Here is a 20,876-nt window from a genome sequence, read left to right on the forward strand (position 1 = left end):
GATTTTACAGATCTCTATCTTGCTTGAGGTGATTGTAGCATTTGCGACAGAAACAATTGAGTATTGTCCATGATACTTTTTCTATTTGCACTAACATACAATTTTGAGGACAAGCTTTCAGGGAGTGTCCCCTTCTTCAAGGTCCAAGCAGTACTATACACATTACAAAGCTTTAGCAGAATGTTAGAAAAGATGAAAAAAAAGAGGCTAGAGATAAGACACAACAAAAGCAAAGGGGGGGGGGGGAATACAACACTCACACAGAGGGAGTCAAGCTTGAGCTGATGGTCATAAAACTGTTGGATAATGATTGAGGAATCCCATGTCCAAATTCAGGCCGTTATCTCTTGTGTCAAATAGAATTATCATTCTTAGTTCAAAGGTTTTTCTTTCCTGAATGGATTTGAAATTTCCTTTAAGAACTAAAATATTGAGGTCTCCCATTGTGTGGTCTGGTTGTGCGAAATGGTGTCCTACAGGTGTGCAGAAGTCATCTTCTTTATGTTCCTTGATGGTATGCCCATGCAAGCTCATCCCTGCCTGCAACCCCTGTCCTGCCTCGCCAACACAAGATCCCCTGTTACATTTTATGGACAAGGCACACAACACCACCAGAGGTGCAGCTGCACGATCCAGAAACATCGAAGATCCCCCCTGAGTGTCCAACACCCTTCGATGGACTTACCCAAGGGACGGAGGTGAACGTTTCGGGATGCTGGCAGACGCCTTCCATGGGAAAGGTTGCAGGGACGGGACTATCGACACCAGCATGGGCACGGCCTTGGGAACCTGAGGAGAGAGTCTACTTCAGTGCAGAGAGAGAGAAACAGACGGCCGTGTACCTCTAGTGGCCAAGTGCAGCCCAGAGCTAGAGGGAATGGGAGAGATAGTAAAAGATTTACAGCCCGTCATGGCAGAGGATGGAACTCTGAAGGAAGTGTTCCGGCAGCCTCCAGTGCTGGCCTTCGGACGCCCCCCCCCCCAGCCTCAGAAATAAACTAATCGGTGGGAGGCTTCCTTCTGATCGGGATCTCACAGGTGATGGAAGTGGAACCTGCAGTGAAGAACGCTGCGGACTGTGCAGCCGGGTCAGTCCATCGAAGGGTGTCGGACATTCAGGGGGGATCTTCGATGTTTCTGACATAGACCTCTGCAGAGCAAATTGAAATACCCAGTTTTCAGGTAAATCAAAAGACACTGACCTTGTTGGCTTACTGGAAAGACAATCATTAATATTGAGATCCTGATTGAAACTACAAACAGCTGCTGTACTGAAGAATCCACCCAAGATATCAATCCAGCAGAGCTAGGGAAAGTCTTCAACTTTCTTAGACAAAAAGCAAAACTCAGCTATACAGCAGGTACGGGGGTATAGACACTGGAGAAAGCAGGTCCTATTTTTGTTCTCATTCATTTCAAGGTGCCTCTGCATTTGGCAATATACCTAATATGTATATAAAACTATGGAGTCAATGAATGATGGTAAAAGTAAAGTTTAATGCTATTGGCAGCTGTTGGGAAACACAGAACCATTCTTATAGAACTAATGACCAGTCACACAGGACACATAGATCCTGTTTTATAGTCTGATATAATCTAAACATAGTACGAGCCTTCTACTGAGATCTGATGACCATTTGTAAACTCTCTTTTAGGATCGGTGACAATTTGATGTCAAATGAAGTAGTAAGAGATCTAAAAAAACTGGAAGAACTTCGCCCAGGACTGAAGATTGACATATAATTTATCAAGAGGATGTTCTGCTGTAGCTGTGAATAGAGCCAATGTTCTGGATGATGAGAATGGGATTTAGAAATGAATAAAAGTGATCCAAGAGGCTGATGAATACTTTGTAGAACCACCTTTCACTGAAATTACAACTGCAAGTCTTTTTGGGAATGTCTCTTCCAGCTTTACACATCTAGAGAGTGAAATTTTCACCCATTCTTCTTTGCAAAAAAGCTCAAGCTCTGTCAGATTGGATGGAGAGCATCTGTGAATAGCAATTTTCAGGTCTTGCCACAGATTCTCAATTAGATTTAGGTATGAATACTTTTTCAAGGCACTGTATATATACAGTATCTCACAGAAGTGAGGTCACCCCTTACATTTTTGTAAATATATTATATCTTTTCATGTGACAACACTGAATAAATGACACTTTGCTACAATGTAAAGTAGTGAGTGTACAGCTTGTATAACAGTGTAAATTTGTTGTCCCCTCAAAATAACTTAACACACAGCCATTAATGTCTAAACCGCTGTCAACAAAAGTGAGTACACCCCTAAGTGAAAATGTCCAAATTGGGCCCAATTTCCCCGGTGTCAGTAATGCAAGGTCTCATGTGAATGGGGAGCAGGTGTGTATGTGTAATTTGTGTATATATATATATATATATATATATATATATATATATATATACGCACACACACTGCATGCAGAGAGTAATCACAGCGATTAACTTTTAACACATTTTGTTATGTTACTGCCTTATTCCAAAATGGATTAACTTAATTTCTTTCCTCAACATTCTACAAACAATACCCTATAATGACAACGTGAAAGAAATTTTTTTGAAATCTTTGCAATTTATTGAAAATAAAAAACAAAAAAAACCACATATACATAAGTATTCACAGGCTTTGCTCAATACTTTGTTGAAGCACCTTTAGCACCAATTACAGCGTCAATTTATTTTGAGTGTGATGCTACAAGCTTGGCACACCTATTTTTGGGCAATTTCTCCCATTCTTCTTTGCAGTACCTCTCAAGCTCCATCAGGTTGGGTGGGGAGCGTTGTTGCACAGCCATTTTCAGATCTCTCCAGAGATGTTCAGTCGGGTTCAAGTCTGGGCTGATGGCTGGGCCACTCCAGGACATTCACAGAGTTTGCCTGTAGCCACTTATTTGTTATGTGGGCTGTGTGCTTAGGGTCGTTGTCCTGTTGAAAGATGAACCGTCTCCCCAGTCTAAGGTCCCAAGCGCTCTAGAACAGGTTTTCATCACGGATGTCTCTATACATTCCTGCATTTATCTTTCCTTCGATCCTGACTCGTCTCCCAGTTCCTGCCACTGAAAAACATCCCCACAGCATGATGCTGCCACCACCATGCATCACTGTAGGGATGGTATTGGCCAGGTGGTGAGCGGTGCCTGGTTTCCTCTAGACATGATGCTTGGCAGGCTGCCATTTGCCTTTTACTGAGGAGTGGCTTCCGTCTGGCCACTCTACCATACAGGCCTGATTGGTGGAGTGCTGCAGAGATGGTTGTTCTTCTGGAAGGTTCTCCTCTCTCCAGAGAGAAACGCTGGAGTTCTTTCAAAGTGAGCATCAGGTGCTTGGTTACCTCCCTGGCTAAGGCCCTTCTCCTTCGATCACTCTAGGAAGATTTCTGGTGGTTCCAAACTTCTTCCATTTATGGATGATGTAGGCCATTGTGCTCATTGGGACCTTCAATGCTGCAGAAAATTTACCCTTCCCCAGATCTGTGCCTGTCTCAGAGGTCTACGGACAATTCCTTGGATTTCATGGCTTGGTTTGTGCTCTGACATGCACTGTTAACTGTAGGACCTTATATAGACAGGTTTATGCCTTTCCTAATCCTGTCCAATCAACTGAATTTTCCACAGGTGGACTCCAATCAAGTTTTGGAAACATCTGACCCTAGGTTCACATCTCTGCGGGTGGTGCCGCTGCGGATCCGCAAGAAAATCCATGCAGCCGCACCACCCGCACAGAGAATTGCGGACCTGCAGGTGGGTGCCATTAGTTATAATGGCACGCCGCCCACACTGGAAAATGCAACCATACTAGGAACCGAGGTTCCTGTGTGGGCTGCGTTTTCCAAAGAAGTGCAGGCACTTCTTCCCTGCGTGTCACGGGCACGGGAGTCCATTTAAATGAATGGGCTCTCGTGCCCGTGCAAAACGCGGCCCACACGGCCGCATAGGTGTGAACCGAGGGTCAAGGATGATCAGTGGGAACAGGATGCACCAGAGCTCAATTTGTCATGGCAAAGGCTGTAAATACTTATGCACATGTGTTTTTTTTTCGTTTTTTATTTTTAATAAATTGCAGAGATTTCAAAACAAACTTCTTTCACGTTATCATCATGGGGTATTGTTTGTAGAATATTGAGGAAAAAAATGAAGTTAATCCATTTTGGAATAAGGCTGTAACAAAATGTTTCAAAAGTTAAGCGCTGTGAATACTTTTCTGGATGCACTGTGTATGTGTGTATATATATATATATAATTTTTTTATGTTTTTTTAGCCCCATATTACTGCTAAATCATCCCTAATTGATTTTTTCTATTTTTTATTATTATTTAACCACTTGAAGACTAGCATGTTGAACTCCTTAACTTTCCAGGTAATTTTTAAACTTTCTGTGCGGTCACACTTTGAGTGACGATTACTCAGTCATGCATATAAATTTAATTAAATTTTTTTTTAAATATAGAGATTTATTTTACTGGTATTGAATAACCCCATTTTTTTACCTTTTAAAGGAAAAAGACCAAACAACGATTTTTCTTAGTTTCCATTTAAAACTTTGAAAATAAATAATCTTTCTTCAAAAATTTAGGCCAAATGTATTCAGCTGAATTTCTTTAGGAAAAAAATAGGGGTATATTATTTATTCTGTGTGAAAGTTATAGTGTCTACAAACCATGATATATACAGTATATCATGGTCTATATATTTGAAAATTGATCAACCCTGATGTTCTGACTGCCTCATTTCATGAGACCCTAAAATGCTAGGACAGTACAACTATCTTCAAATGACTCCTTTTTTGGAAAGCAGACTTTCCAAGGTATTTATTAAGAGGCATTGTGAGTCTCACATAAAAATATTATTTATTATTCAATGTGACTTTTACAATAATGTGAATAAACAAAACAAATACAATAAATAGTCTCTGTTTCTACTTATCTTTTAAATCCTCCACTTTCCACCACATATACTAGGGTGTGATGTGTTCAAATCAACAAACCCTGCTCAGTGACTCCTACCACTGTTGTATCTATGCACTCACCTCCAGTTGTGGACCTGCAAATAATCAGGTCAGTATGCACCTTCCCCACCAAGGGATCAATCCAACCTCCAATGATATTGCAGATTTTGGTTATCATAATTTAAAAAGGAGCCAAACAACTACAGTATTTGATAATAAATGGCTTCATATGATCATCAACCTTCAATAAAAGAGCATTTTTGGCATGATCAGTCATATTTTCAATATCAATGCCAAAATTTCACAATTTCCGCCAGGGTATGTAAACTTTGAGCACACCTGCATATCAATTCTTACACATAATTGCCTCACATTTAATATACTACATAAAAGGTTCATAAATTACTAAAAAACCAACACAAATAAATATAATAAAATGAAATAAAAATCCGATGTGTTAATTTCCACGGCAAACTGCAAATCACTAATGCATATTCAAATACTACTACTAACCATCCCATGTGTAAATATACAGCTGGAAAAATAATATTTTTTGATCCTCTGCAGATTTTGTAATTTTGCCCGCTTACAAAGAAATGAAAGGTATATAGTTTTTATCATGTGTATTTTAAATGATAGAGACAGAATATCAGCCAGAAATCTAGAAAAAACTACATGATACAAATGTTATAAATTGAGTTGCAGTTCAGCGAGTAAAATAAGTATTTGATCCCCTACCAACCAACAATAATTCTGGCTCCCAAAGACTGGCTATGTGCTCATTTGGTACACAGATTAGTCCTGTTGATTTAAAAAGGTGCTCCTAACGACAACACGTTATATGTATAAAAGACACCTGTCCACAGAATCCCTTTCTTCCACATTACCATCATGGACAAGACCAAAGAGCTGTCAAAGAATGTCAGGGACAAGATTGTAGACCTGCACAAGGTTGGAATGGGCTACAAGACCATCAGCAAGAAGCTTGATGAGAAACCAATGCCTTGTATTTTGTCTGAGCCAAAAGATAATATGGAAAACGGACTTTTGAACAGGAAACCTCCCTTCCTCTCCCTGAATTCCTTTTGACCCATTTTATACTACTTGGATCTGTTGGAGCGATTATTTGCAAATTTAAGAAATACAAAATAACCATCAGTCACCCCCGGTCTGGAGCTCCATGCAAGATTTTGCCTCATGAAGTAAGGATGATCATGAGAAAAATGAGGGATCAGCTCAGAACTACACAGGAGGAGCTTGTGAATGATCTCAAGGCAGTTGGGACCACAGTCACCAAGCAAACCATTAGTAACACAATACACTGCCGTGGAGTGACATCCTGCAGCAATCGCAAGGTCCTCCTCCTCAAGAAGGCACATATACAGACCCATCTAAAGTTTGCCAATGAACATCTAAATGATTCAGAGAAGGATTGGGAGAAAGTGCTGTGGTCAGATGAGACCAAAATTGAGCTCTTTGGCATTAACTCAACTCGATCTGTTTGGAGGAAGAAAAATGCTGACTATGACCCTAAGAACACCATCCCTACAGTCAAGCATGGAGGTGGAAACATTATGCTTTGGGGCTGTATCTCAGCTAAAGGTACAGGCCGAATTTGCCGCATTGAGGGGCCAATGGACGGGGTCATGTATTATAAATTCTTGGATGAGAATCTTCTTCCCTCAGCCAGAACACTGAAGATGGGTCGTGGATGGGTCTTTCAGCCTGAAAATGACCCAAAACATACCGCCCAAGCAACAAAGGAGTGGTTCAAGAAGAAGCACATTAAAGAAGAGTGGACCAAAATCATCTCCTGAGATGTGTGCAAACCTGGTAGCCAACTATAAGAAACGTCTTACGTCTGTGCTTGTCAACAAGCGTTTCTGTATCAAGTACTAAGTCATGTTTTGCGTGAGGATCAGGTACTTATTTTACTCGCTGAACTGCATCTCAATTTATAACATTTGAATCATGTGTTATTTCTGGATTTTTGGTTGAAATTCTGTCTCTATTATCTAAAATATAACTATGATAAAAATTATAGACCCTTCATTTCTTTGTAAGTGGGCAAACTTACAAAATCTGCAAGGGATCAAATAATTATTTTCCCCACTGTATATACCTAAATACTCCTGATGCCTATAAAACTGCAATGATAAATGTATTAAATTGTATATATTGTATAGAACTTATATGTAAATAATGGTGGACTCTGTCTCCCTATCACCATGTAGTGGATAAAATACAAAATTACACCTTCCACTGTTTAAAAGTCACTTTTTGCACCAAATTCGATGTTAAGCCCTCTCTTTGTCATAGTTTTAAATGCATATATCCACCTAGATTCTTGTTGGCTTAGGGTTTTAATTTTAGTTTTTACCCTCCAGTGACTCTTGTATTTTTCAAGACCCTAAAATTGCAACAGTGACAGGTCCTTATTAAGGCCAAGAGGAGGGTTGGCACAGTGGTGTATTTTTGTGCTGCCCTATGCAACACTAAAATCAGGCACCCCTCCCCCACACAAACACACACAATCTAAAAAGGGAGATAGAGAGAGAGACATTCCTCCAGCACTCACCTCTGGAATAAAAGCAGTTGGTCATCCCGGGAGACATGATCAGGAAAGCCCAGTATCATTCTTGTATGCGAACAAGAGTCGGCCTCTACCTACACCAACCAGAAGCCCACAGCCTCACTCGGATCCCATGGCAGAGTTCAGGCAAGCCTCACCTAGTCCCCATCCTCTGTCACCTTCCACATGTGTCCCTTCTTCCGGGGTGGTGCATGCTCCCCATAAAAATGCCACCCAAGGCAAATGCCTTGTTTGCCTCGTGGTAAATATGACCTTGGGTGGGCAGAAGGGGCACCTGCCTGGGGTGCAGTGTCTCTGCATAACAGCAGGGGCACACTTGGAGCTACAGCAACTCCCTTCTCCCTCTTTTTCAAGAGTAGTCAAACAATGCAGGGAAGTAAAGTGCTAAATACCCTCACATAACAGAATGTTCACTGCACACTCTGCTCAGCCTGATGTATTGCCATGATGACAGTGCAACACGATCTCTACTTCAGGCTATGCTGACAAGTCCCTTTAACTCTCTTAAATTTGCGCCCTCCCTCCATTTCCAAATCCCAATTTAAACCTCTCCTGCAAGTCACCACAGCAGTTAAACAGATTATGGCCAAATCATGGAAGTCGCCATCTCTGTGTATGCTAGCAGTTCGGAACAAGGTTACACAAGCTATGATTCCAGCCAAAGTTGAAGCCACCATTTTAGATTCTGTCCCTAAGTTTCTGTCGATCTGGACCCCATGGGTGAAACGTTTCCTCCCACCGAACTTTGATGATTCATTACTCCTTCCTTGACGTCCTCTAATCTTACATTGTGATGGTCCTACGAGCCATGCTATGCATTGACCAGGTCCCAAGATTGTCTATTCTCTTCTGGAAGTCACACTTCCTTTCTTTCTCTCCTCTATTCTCTCTTTCAGTCTCTCCTAATTCTCCCCCACTTTTTCTTCCTGCTAACTTTTGCCTCCCTCTCCTTGCCTCACATGGAACCCCCATATGATCATTGGAAACAGTGCTCCATCTCAGTTGCATACTCAGGTCCTACCTTCCCTTGTACCATTGTATCCCTTTATGTTTTCTATGGTTCCTCATAACGCGATCTTTATGCGATAATCCTCCTTCCCCATAGGACACTGTGTTTTTCTGTATTCGTTAATGTCTGTATATGTTAATGGACTGTCCTACGCATAGCATTTTTCCAATAAAACCTACTAAAATACCACATGAGTTGTTTTATTAAGTCATGCAATATTTTTGTAGTGAAAACATGCTTTAATGTTTCAGCTGTTAGCGGGATTCCATGCTGACAGCTGAATGTAAAAGTAATTGGCGGCAATTAAAAATTTTGCAAAAAAAATGCCGTGGGGTACCCCTCCAACCATACCAAGCCCTTCAGGTCTGCTATGAATTTTGAGGGGAAATCCCATGGCAAAATTTGTTGTAAAACAGTGTGGGGGGTCCCCGCCAAAATCCATACCAGACCTTTATCCGAGCATGCAGCCTGGCAGGTCAGGAAAGGGGGGCAAGCGAGCGCCCCGCCCTCCTGAACCATATCAAGTCACATGCCCTCAACATAGGGGGGTGCTTTTGGGAAAGGGGGCCCCCCCAAAGCACTTTGTCCCCATGTTGATGAGGACAAGGGCCTCTTCCCTACAACTGTGGCTGGTGGCTATGGGGGTCTGCGGGCAGGGGACTTATCAGAATCTGGAGGCCCCCTTTAATAAGGGGGCCCCCAGATCCAGTCCCTCCCATGTGAATGAGTATGGAGTACATGGTACCGATACTCATTCACACAAAATAAGTGTAGTGTAAAAAATTACAGTAGACAGTCTTTGACAACAAAAAGTTTAAAAACGCATCCCGAAGTAACATCAATCACAATGCTTGCTGCTACCGCCAACCTGAAGAAAGAAAAAAAAGGGTTCCGCTCTCGACGCTAGCTCCCGGCCATCTGCGCCGGCCTGACAGTTCTTAAATATCTAAGGGACGGGGCCACCCGGTGACATCAACCAGGTGACCCTGCTCTCTTGTGACATCATAGTGTGCTGTGGTCGGGTGCATTGCTTTGGTCAGTCACAATGCCCTGTCAGAGCGCAGTGCATTGTGGGGTGTGGCAGGCAAACAGCCCACCGAACACCCTTACCATTCGTGTGTGCGCCGAACATAAACCTTGGCTAGGTACATACTAATATTAACCTTTCCACGATGGGTCTCTCTGGGTAAAGCACACCCAGCTAATTGGTTTCCCAGAAAAAAGGAAAAAAATCAATATATTTATATACATACATACAGTATATACCATACAGATAGTAAACATTGATTACGATTTTGCTGTATGTGTGATTTCTTTGCTTTGAATTGCTAAGATGATCTGGCCAGTAACACACTACCTGTCTGATGGTAGCTACACCGTATCTAGACAGAGGAGCATATACACCCACAAGCCACTTTATTAGGTACACCTTGCTAGTGCCAGGAAAATATCCCCCAAACCATTATACCACCAACACCAGCCTGAACCGTTGATACAAAGCAGGATGGATCCTTGGTTTCATGTTTGCACCCAATTGTAACCTTACCATCACAACCAACATCGCAGCTGAAATCAAATGCCCATTCTCCTCTGACATCAACAAGGGATTTTGGTCCACACAGCTGCCATTCACTGAATATTTTCTCATTTTCAGACCATTCTCTGTAAACCCTAGAGATGGTTGTGTGTGAAAATCTCAGTAGATCAGCAGTTTTTGAAATACTCAGACCAGCCTGTCTGGCTGTCACTTAAATCCCCTTTCTTCCCTATTCTGATGTTCGGTTTGAATTTCAGCAAGTTGTCTTTCCTACATCTAGATGCCTAAATGCATTGAGTTGCTGCTATGTGATTGACTGATTAGCAATTTATGTTACTAAGCAATTAAACAGGTGTACCTAATAAAGTGGCCGGTGAGTGTAGATCTATATAGAGGAGCAAAGTAACATTGGACAGAAGCATTGTTAAAGCTGATGTTTTGTACAAAGTTACATTGCTCCAGCTTAGGCCAATGTAAGTATATATGTGGCATACCTGTGGGATCCACCTGGAAATCACTGTAGTAGGCACTGCTACTACAGTGACTGCCACTGGCTACCAGGTTCCATGGCAAGTGGCTGCCCTGCTTCTTAGTGAACACAGGAGATCACAATACAAACAGTAGACCGAGCTGCAATCAACAGTTAATAAATCTACATGGGGAAAAACAAAGACTACTGTGTAAATGTTATTCACAGACTGGTTTATACTGTATATCCATTTTAATCTCCTAGGATTCATTATTATTCATTTATTCATTTTCATTTAAACTTTAAAAATGATTTTTTTAGATGAGTAAATATAAAGTAGGGCAGCACAGTGGCTAAATGGTTAGCACTTCCGCCTGGCAGTACTAGGGTTGTTGGTTCAAATCCCAACCATGGCACCACCTGCCTGGAGTTTGCATGTTCTCCCTGTGCCTGCGTGGGTTTCCTCCGGATACTCTGGTTTCCTCCCACACTCCAAAGACATGCTGGTAAGTTAATTGACTCCTGTCTAAATTGTCCCTAGTATATGTATGTATGAATGTAAGTTAGGGACCTTAGATTATACACCCCTTGAGAGTTAGGGACTGATGTGAATGTACAATATATATGTAAAGAGCTGTATAAATTGACAGAGCTATAAAAGGAGCTGTAATAATAAAGTATTTCACCTTAAAATAATGCAGTCTTCTATCCATGCTTTTATCTAGCCAACAAATTGAACCATTGACATTGTTGGCATTTTATCTTTATTCATTTTGAAGGATAAAGAGATCAGCTGTTTACAGAACTCAACGAAGTTGATTTACTAAAGACACATAGGGGTTGATTTACTTAAACTGGAGCGTGCAAAATCTGGTGCAGCTGTTCACAGAAACCAATCAGCTTCCAGGTTTTATTGCCAAATCTTAATTGAACAAGGTGAAGTTAGAAGCTTATTGGCTACTATGAACAGCAGCACCAGAATTTGCACTCTCCTGTTTCAGTAAATCAACCCCATAGGCTATTCATAATGCGGTGAAAATTCACATTGCGAAGAATACCCAAGTACATGCAAGGGAAAACAGACTGTATTTTTGCTTGAACGTGATTACTGTTGATGATGGAAGTCAGGAAAGTTCCACCTCGTTCACTAGCTAAGAAAAGATTACTTTGCAAAATTAACAACCAATTTGATTCAACCCCAATTGGTCACCACAGCAGGGAATCTTCCCTTTTTTGATACATTGTGTTACCAAACGTATGTGACCATCACACCAGTATGATTTTGTTTGGATATATCCCATTCCAAAGCCATGACCATTATTTTTGAGTTGCTCTCTCCCCTCTTCCTTTTTTGAAGACTGTACACTAGATTATGGGGTGTACCTGTGGGAATTTGTACCTAATTCTGAGGTCAGGTAGTGATGATGGATGAGAAGACCGAGCTCACATCAGTGTCCAATTCCTCCCAAAGGTGCTCAACATAGCTGAGCTCAGAGCTCTGCATAGGTCTAAGTGACAATTACGGATGAGCTAAGGTTCAGGCAAACCCATTTTGGCCCTAACTGGGAAGCTATCAAATGATTGTAGGGCACTGGCCAATCAGCTGTGCCTGGGGAATTCTCTACTGAACAGCTTCACGCAACATAGGAGCAGGGATGCTGGTGACATCATTGACGTAATACAGTATGATAACATTTTTGATCTTACATACACTTTATTGACCACCTAAAAGCTAGATTTCTAAAATCAAAGAGCAAATTCACCTCCATCATCCCTATGCTTTATATCGATTGATTTTTAATGGTTAGGTCTACACAAATCTGAGAATTCTAAAATCAAACAGCAAATACAGTGAAAAGTAGTTTTATGCTATACCTACATTTTATTGTGGCAATATAAGTTTGTCTATTTCCCCTACATTTCTGTAGAACTGAATCATGAGAATGATATTTCTAAACACCGCCACCTTCTTGTGGATCCTCTGTATGGTTTCTGCTGCATGTAAGAATTGTTGGTATTGTCTCTTTAGAACTTTCATCTATTTGGCTGATATTAACCGCTTCCCCACCGCCCTATAGCAGATATACTGCTACAGGGCAACAGGGGTGCGCAAAATCATGTATATATACGTGATTTTGCATTTCCAGGTAGGGGGCGCAAGCTCTACCTGCGCAGCCATTTGCGGCCGCGGTTGTCAATCAACTGGTCCCGGCTGGTAACTACCCGCCGGTGCCCAGTGATTACCGAGCAACTCTGATGGGGAGAAAACAGTCTTCCTCCCTGTCAGCTTGGGCACATTGCTTTGAAAGGCTGTGCCCAGTGCAGCCATCCAGAGCGGTGTGCTTGCAGTGAAGCACACACACCCTGCCCTCTAGTAAAACACTCCTAGCACATAGTTAACCCTTTGATCACCCCTCATATTAACCCCTTCCTGTCCAGTTCTATTAGTACAGTGTCAGTGCTTTTTTTTAGCACTGATCACTGTATTCGTGTCACTGGGGATGTCAGTGACACCAAGTCAGTTCCCCCCAGTGTCAGATTGTCCGCTGCAGTCTCGCTGTCCTGCTAAAAGTCACTGATCGCTGCCATTACTAGTATCTATACCGCCATTTGTAAATACTATAACTTTCACGGAAACGTGTTGGGATTTTTTTTTTAGCAAAGACATGACACAAAATACATTTTGGCATAAATTTATGACGAAATTAAATTTTTTTTACTGGACATGTTTAATAGCAAAAAGTCCAAAATGTTGTTTTTTTCTTAAAATTGTCAGCCATTTTTTGTTTATAGCAAGAGTTGGTTCTGGCCAGCTCAGTGGATTGCTTTAAAAAAGTCCTGGATTCTTTCTTAGATACACAGAATATAACTGGATACTAACATTTATATGTAAAGTTGATCTAGGGACTATCCGATTGCCTCTCGGGGGATCGGGAAGGAATTATTTTCCCTGCAGGAGCAAATTGGATCATGCTTTGCTGGGGTTTTTTTTGCCTTCCTCTGGATCAACTGTGGGTATAGGATTATAACTTTATTTTTTTTTAATGGTTGAACTGGATGGACTTTTGTCTTTTTTCAGCCAGACTAACTATGTAATTGTAGCACAAAAAATAAAAAAATCACACAGGCGATCAAATACCACCGAAAGAAAGCTCAATTTGTGGGAAAAATTTAATTTGAGTGCAGCATTGTATGATTGCGTAATTGCCAGTGGTCTGGTCAGGGAGGGGGGTAAATCCTCTGGAGGGCAAGTGGTTAATATTGTAATAATGTATTAATCCTGTATAAACCAAATATAAATGATGAGATATATGGGTAAATCAATAAAGCGGGTGGGAGGGGGTTGATTTCAGTGATACTAAAGGTAAAATTAAAAATGAAAAAAAAAACTAACAAACATGTTACATTTACCTGCTCTGTGCAATGATTTTGCACAGAGCAGCCCTGATCCTCCTCTTCTCTGGTTCCCTGACAGTGCTCCTGGCTCTTCCCCCCTGCTAAATGCCCCCATATGAAGCCGCTTGTTATGAGGGCACTCATGCATGCTCGCTCCTGACCCATAAGACACACAGAGCAGGGCTCTGTACTGCCCCCAACTTCCCCCTCGCTGGCTGTGATTTGAGAAGCTGTGTCTCAGCCAATGAGGAGTGAGAGAGTGGAGAGAGCCTATGGACTTGTGCACATCACTGGATTGAGATGGGGCTCGGGTATGTATAAGGGGGGGCTGGGGGGAGCTGCATACCGAAGGTTTTTTACCTTCATGTATAAAATTGATGAAAGTGAAAAAACTTTCAGTCTTTGGAATCACTTTTACTACACTGTTCACTTGGCAAGTTAAGTTGTACTCTGCAAGGGAACTTTCCCTAAGCTTAGTGAATGTGGTGAAGCATCACATTGAAAAGAATACCAAATCATGTGTAAGGAAAATAAAAAAACAGCATTTTTGTTTACACATTATTGGATGATGGAAATCAGCATTCACTAAGCTCAGGAGATAATTCCCCTGTAGAATACAACTGCTCTTGCAAAGTTAACAGTCTATGTGCGCTTAGTAAATTAGCAGTATAGACACATACAGCAATAAGACAGATAGATAGGTCAACCTCAGATCGAATCTGTCTATCTATCTATCTATCTATCTATCTATCTATCTATCTATCTATCTATCTAATAATTTATTCAAACATCTTTAGATACCAATTAATGATACACATGATAGATAGAAAGTAAATTAGGTGTTTAGATAAATCTGATTGTAATTAGAATGTAATCTATCTCTATCTTTTATCTATCCTTTTATTTAACTATTTCTCTATCCTTCCCAGAAAAATTAAATATTGTCAATAATTCAATCACATGACATACTTAGCTATTCAAGGAGTACAAGATTTTTTTAAAGATACCCCCCCTTTTGTAATGCATGTATAGGGAAATGGAGTTGCAGACTCCATTTTTTTTTTCCATAAAGTCTTTTATTGAAGACAGATGGTATCAACAAGAATAGCATTGCAGAATCATTTTTAAGTGAGAACATTACATCAGACAGAAAGAAAATGTGTAGAACAGTCACATACAGACAGTTTACAACAGGATACAACTCAATCCAACATCAAGTGGCTACAGAGGAATAGGAGCATGCCAGCCATATTCTGTCAGAAGATTAGTTCTATCCAGGGGCGGACTGACCATTTGGAAACTCGGGCACTGCCCGAGGGCCCGGGGTCAGTGGGGGGCCCCATGAGATGCCCCTGGTACCTTTTTCATAGGCTTTTTTGAGTTTGGGCAAGGAGACATGGGCCCCATGATCCCCTACTGCCCGGGGGCCCCATGAGTTGTCAGTCCGCCCCTGGTTCTATCAACCTACTTGGTATACAGAACAATCAATAATAGAATTCCATCCTCAGCTGTAGTACACCAGAATTACAAATATAACGGGACTACAGAAAAAGAAGAGAAAAAAAGGAAGAGAGAAGAAAAAAAAACCCCAAGAGATGAGAGAATAAGAAACAATTGGTCCTCCTCTCCTGCAAGCACATGACCTATCACTTCAGAAATTCCAAAATTCCAAAGCCCGCCCCCCATTGACAATGTCTGGGGGGGAAAACTGATGGGCATTTCTAAATGCCCAAAGGAAGGTCATCCAGTAAGATCATTCAAACACTTCTCAGATAATCCGCAGTGAACTTAAAGCGAATCCAGTCAGACCAAACTGTGTGAAATTTCTGTATATTTTCACATGAAACATAAATAAGCTCTTCCATTTCCTCAGTTTTATTAATTCTCATAAACCACTCTCTAATCGTTGGGACAGTCTGTGAGTGCCAGTGGAACGGTATACACATTCTAGCCTCATTCACCATGTGCATGGCTAGGAACTTGAAATATGCCCTTTGAGGGAGGGTAGAGTGATGCAATAGATATAGAAATGGAGTGAAATTCAAGGATAACGCAGTAATTTGACAAATAAGTTTATGTACAGCGGACCAAAAGAGTATCAGAAGGTCACAACTTCACCATATATGAAGCGTAGATTCCTCCTGTCGGGGGTCGCAGACTCTCTTATTAATAAAAGGCCTCTTTAATTAAAACAAAAACACTAGTCTTGTAGCATTCACTAGTATCATTGATTTGCTGGATTCTTCCCTGGCCCCTTTGCAAAAAAGGACCCTAATCTTCTGAACAGCCACATATTAACAAGATTAGTGTTTGGCAAACTATGGGTGTGGATGCAAATAGGGTCACACATATTTGGGATGGGTCACCACCTGACTATATCTAGGCATGAAATCAGCTAATCATTGAGAGTTATAGCACACTGACAATGAATGACAGCACAGATATATATGGGGAGACAGAACGTGTGCTAGTCGACAGGCAGGGGGAATTACTCAGACAAGATTGTAAAGTGAAGAGACCCCATGATAGTTGTAAACGACTGCTACTAAAAGAAAATACAACAAAATCTCTATCATGATTAAAGCTATTAAGAATCCCTCATGTGCCCCTGCGCTGTATCGTATGCATCTCCTCTCTCTTACTATTTGTACATTGAGTAATATGGAACTCTACTCTTACATTGTCTAACAGATCGGAATGTTGCCCTTCAAGGTCGAGCAGCTCAGTATGCCATAATAAACAGTGCACAATATGGCTTTTATTCAGCAGCAATAAATGCCATAGATGGGAACAAGGACCCCAACTTTTACCACGGCTTCTGCTCATGTACACACAATGGATTGTCTCCCTGGTGGAGGGTGGACCTGCTGAAACCGTACAAAATTGTCTACATCACCATCACTAACAGAGGAGACTGCTGTAGCGAAAGACTGAACGGTGCTGAAATCCTCATTGGAAGCTCTCTGAGTGACAATGGAAACAATAATCCCAGGTAAGGATATTTTTTTTACATATTTTTCCCCTTTAACCCCTTCAGCTCACTCTCCCATATGTCCTTATGGACCAGAGCAGTTTATTACATTTCTGCTATGAACTTTTTTTTTCCTGTGATAACGTTGTAATTACGTTGCATTCCGACACTGGGGGGAACTGACTTTGTGTCACTGACATCCCTGGTGACACCAATACAGTGATCAGTGCTAAAACAAAGCTCTGACACTGTACTAATGGCACTGGGCAGGAAGGGATTAACACGAGGGGTGATCAAAGGGTTAACTGTGCACTGGGAGTGTTTTACTGGGGGGTGGTGTGTTGCTGCTTCACTGTAAGCACACTGCTCTGGACAGCACAGCCATCCAGAGCAGTGTGCCTGAGCCGACAGGGAGGAGGAATGTTAGTAAACAAAGCAGCCCTCTTTCCCCATTGGAGATCCTCGTTAATCACTGGCTGCAACCTGGTGATTGACAGCCGCGGTTGCGAGCGGCGGCGCGGGTAGGGCGTGCGCATCCGGAAATACAAAGTCAAATATATATACGTGATTTTGCGCACCCCTGCCGCCCTGTAGCAGTATTTCTGCTATAGGGTGGCAGGGAAGCGATTAATGTAGTTTATAATTTAATCTCCTTGTTGCTTGAAAGAAACACATTAAAAAATAGCCATAACCTCTACTGTACAGTGCTCGATCTGCAAAGATGAAACCATGAGTGGCAAGGTACACACATGACACATCTGCTATATGATCATAACTAAAACACATGTAAAAACCTACAATTTAGAATCCACTCTTTGCAATGTAAAATTACAGTTGGAAGTATACACTCTCACTATATTTATTAACTAATACGCAAAAACACAAACTAGGTAACAGAACAACAAGTTGATCAGCAAGGTCTTTTAACCTCCCTAGCGGTCTGATTATGTCCATACCTCTGTGCTCAAAGCGGTACACTTTTTTGCATGGAAATATGTATTTTTTTATTGTAGGCCTGTAATTTTTAGGAATAACTCACTGAAATCTGTCCGAACAAGAGTGTAGTAAACATCCCGGGTATGTTAAAATTTGAAACACGAAATCATAAATTATAATTTAATAAATAATCATAAAAAATAATAATATAATAATAAATTTAATTCAATAATATAATCAAACCAAAAACACTGAAATTTGAAATATAGCGCCAAGTTCGCACATCACTGAGCAAAGTCGCAAAATCGTTTTCAGTGTCTGATGATGAATTTCCCCCATGAATCATCATTCAATTCTGCAAGTGGTTCTAATTTACGATCGCTGTTCTCTAGCCGGTCTAAAACCGATTTTGACCTAAAGGGATGCAATAAGAACAGTAAAAATGCAGGCAGGGCCCAGGACAAAGCAGTAGGGACAAAATGTATGTGAAATGGTTTGATACAGTAATGTTTTACTATGTGATTTTGGTGTATTTAGTGAATGTCACTTTTTGTCATTTTCAAATTTCCCGCCGTTCCGTCCCCCGTACGTCCCGACGCTCGCAGGGGACGGAACCCAGATGACAGATGCCGGCATCCGCCGGTGTACATTACAGGGGACACTGCAGGAGGGACATCGCGGGAGCGCAGGAAAAGGTACGTAAAGAACAGATGCCGGAGCAGTGCCGCATGGTAAGCCCGAGTGTAGCTCGGGGTTACCGCTTTTGGTACTGAAACCTTACCCCAAGCTACACTCGGGAATACCGTCAGGGAGGCTACAAAACTGAATAAAAAAAATTAAAGTTTTTCTTTTTTATTTAGCTTGATATCGTATTCTGTTTAATTTTAATATCGTTCTAGTTTTTAAAATAAATGCATAATGTATATTAATATTAGTTTTACTGTTTTCATTGGTGTTATTATTTTCATTTTGCAGGTGTGGGTTGGTTACCTCTATCCCAGCTGGAGGAACACAACACTTCTACTGTCATGGCATGGTTGGCAGATATGTCATTGTAGTTTTACGTGGAAAAGCAGAATTTCTTCAGTTATGCGATGTTGCAGTCTGGACTACTGACAGCCATTGAAAGTCCCAACTAAAAAAGAACAACAGATGAGGCCAATAATAAAAGTTATAATTAACTGCCTTGTGGGTCAACAATCTGAAGAGAAAAAGTGAAGAGTCGAATATTACTTAATAAAAAATGTTCAGCATTATGTGTGTATTGTCAAATGTGTTATCTGAATTCACTGCTTTCCAATATACAGAGAAAGCATGTTACTGTATGTATATTGGTTTTAAATGCAGGGGATGTATTAAAAAGGATGAAATGATGGAGTATCAATGCATCATAAACATATATGGATCTAATCTGAATAAATAATATTTAAAATAGTGGTGTTCTGTTAGGAAAACTCAAGTGTGAGGATAACAAAGAGAGGGAATCAGAAAAATATTCTTATAATAATAGCACACTTTGTGAAATATAAGGTATTTAGAGCTGGTAGATGAATTTAAAAATAGAAGAAAGTGATAGAAAATGGAATTATGGAAGTATGAGATGAAAATTCTGGATAAAGTTCTTAAACATGCTCCTGGTAGAAGTGAAAACATATTTAACTTGTATATTAGTAAGGATTCCTCACAGAGTTAACAATATTTTGGTAGAGGATAATATTATAATACACACTGGGTTAAGAAATAAATTGACCTTTATTCCTCCTGGTATTCCTAACTATTATTTAAAGCGGTAGTAAACCGCAGTTAAAAAAACAAAAATAAAAAAAATTATGAAGGACTTCCCTTAAAACGAAGCTGTCCAGCGGTGCATTGTCAATACACAGTATTTATACACTATATTTTTTATGATATTAGTTTAATATATATTTCTGATCACTAAGACCACTTGATTATTATTATATATATATTTATTTCACGAGGTGTATTATATTTGTTATATATATTTTACAATAATTTTTTGATTTTTATGAGTAGCGCTACATTTTTTGATTTTAATGCTGCAAAGACTTCCATTTTCACCCGATCTTCCTTCTGGGTTCGTGAGCTCCGGCCATCTGACTGGCCGAGATGCGATGATGTCACTCCCGCGCATTAGGGAAGGCGTACTTGGGTGGGGTGCTCACTTATGCCTACACTTCAGGTGGAGATCATGGTCAAGTGAATTCAGCATTATGGCGGCATTCCTGTCTTAGAAGCAATCAGGACAAGCACAATAGCACCTTGTAATCCATGGCCAGACTTCTACTCTATTGACACTAATGCACTACAGACACAACTTCTGTTAGAGTTCACCTCTTCCCAGGTGTACAGCATTTTTGACCGGGTACTACGGAGCTTGTACCAATCTCCACCAACTCCGCGGTTCTGTCACCTCAGTCCCAGTGACTGATCCATATGTTGCTATTGGATTTAGGAAACACACTTCTCCACAATTCCATGCTTGTACTCCTCCCAGGGCCCCCTCCACATCTCTCTCAATGACTCCAGGCTAGGTTGCTAGGTACTCTGTGCCAAGAGGTCAGTCCCAGTATGTGGGAAAGGGCAGAGTTGTAAAGATTAAGATTATTGCATAATTTAGGTAAAACAATAAAAGAGAGCAAAATAAACATCACAACTATATGAACAGCAATTTTTGAGTGGAAATTTGCCCAGGTTCTTTCCCAGTGGATTGCCCTGCAGTCAGGCACACAATTCACTCTTTTCCTCAAAACCCAGTCTAAGGGTGTTCTTTTTGTTGGTGTTGGGTTTTTTTGGGGGTTTTTTTTTTGAGTAACTGGGATAGGGGTGAGGGGATTGAGTGGACTACATCAAAAACAGAACTATGTACAAGTTGAGGACATTATTCTCCTTTCTATACAGCTGAAGCTGAAGTCCTTGAATATAGCAAACTGTGGACATGGCCTGTTGTAGAAACAGTTAAATGTAGAGCTGAAGCAAAAGTCC

The 20,876-nt window shown here is 40.8% G+C and overlaps 1 protein-coding gene and 1 pseudogene across 2 annotated transcripts in view; both read left to right on the forward strand.

Moving 5' to 3' along the window:
* The window catches only part of LOC149455698 (NACHT, LRR and PYD domains-containing protein 3-like), a 44,943-nt gene extending 42,752 nt beyond the window's left edge, over positions 1-2,191 (forward strand). Inside the window, exon 11 of the mRNA XM_089686100.1 lies at positions 1,656-2,191. Within this exon, the coding sequence (XP_089542226.1) occupies positions 1,656-1,743 (88 nt within the window). The 3' untranslated portion in view covers positions 1,744-2,191. The remainder of the gene's footprint in view (positions 1-1,655) is intronic.
* Positions 2,192-12,507: 10,316 nt separating this feature from the next.
* On the forward strand, positions 12,508-19,129 carry LOC149455699 (fucolectin pseudogene; annotated as a pseudogene). The gene is made up of 3 exons (XR_016314035.1): positions 12,508-12,571; positions 16,658-16,958; positions 18,849-19,129. The product of XR_016314035.1 is annotated as a fucolectin pseudogene (transcript).
* The last annotated feature ends 1,747 nt before the right edge of the window (positions 19,130-20,876 follow it).

The sequence above is a fragment of the Staurois parvus genome, unplaced genomic scaffold, assembly GCF_062004578.1.
Source record: "Staurois parvus isolate SC_StPar_1 unplaced genomic scaffold, SC_StPar_1.0 ptg000390l, whole genome shotgun sequence".
NCBI classification, from domain to species: domain Eukaryota; kingdom Metazoa; phylum Chordata; class Amphibia; order Anura; family Ranidae; genus Staurois; species Staurois parvus.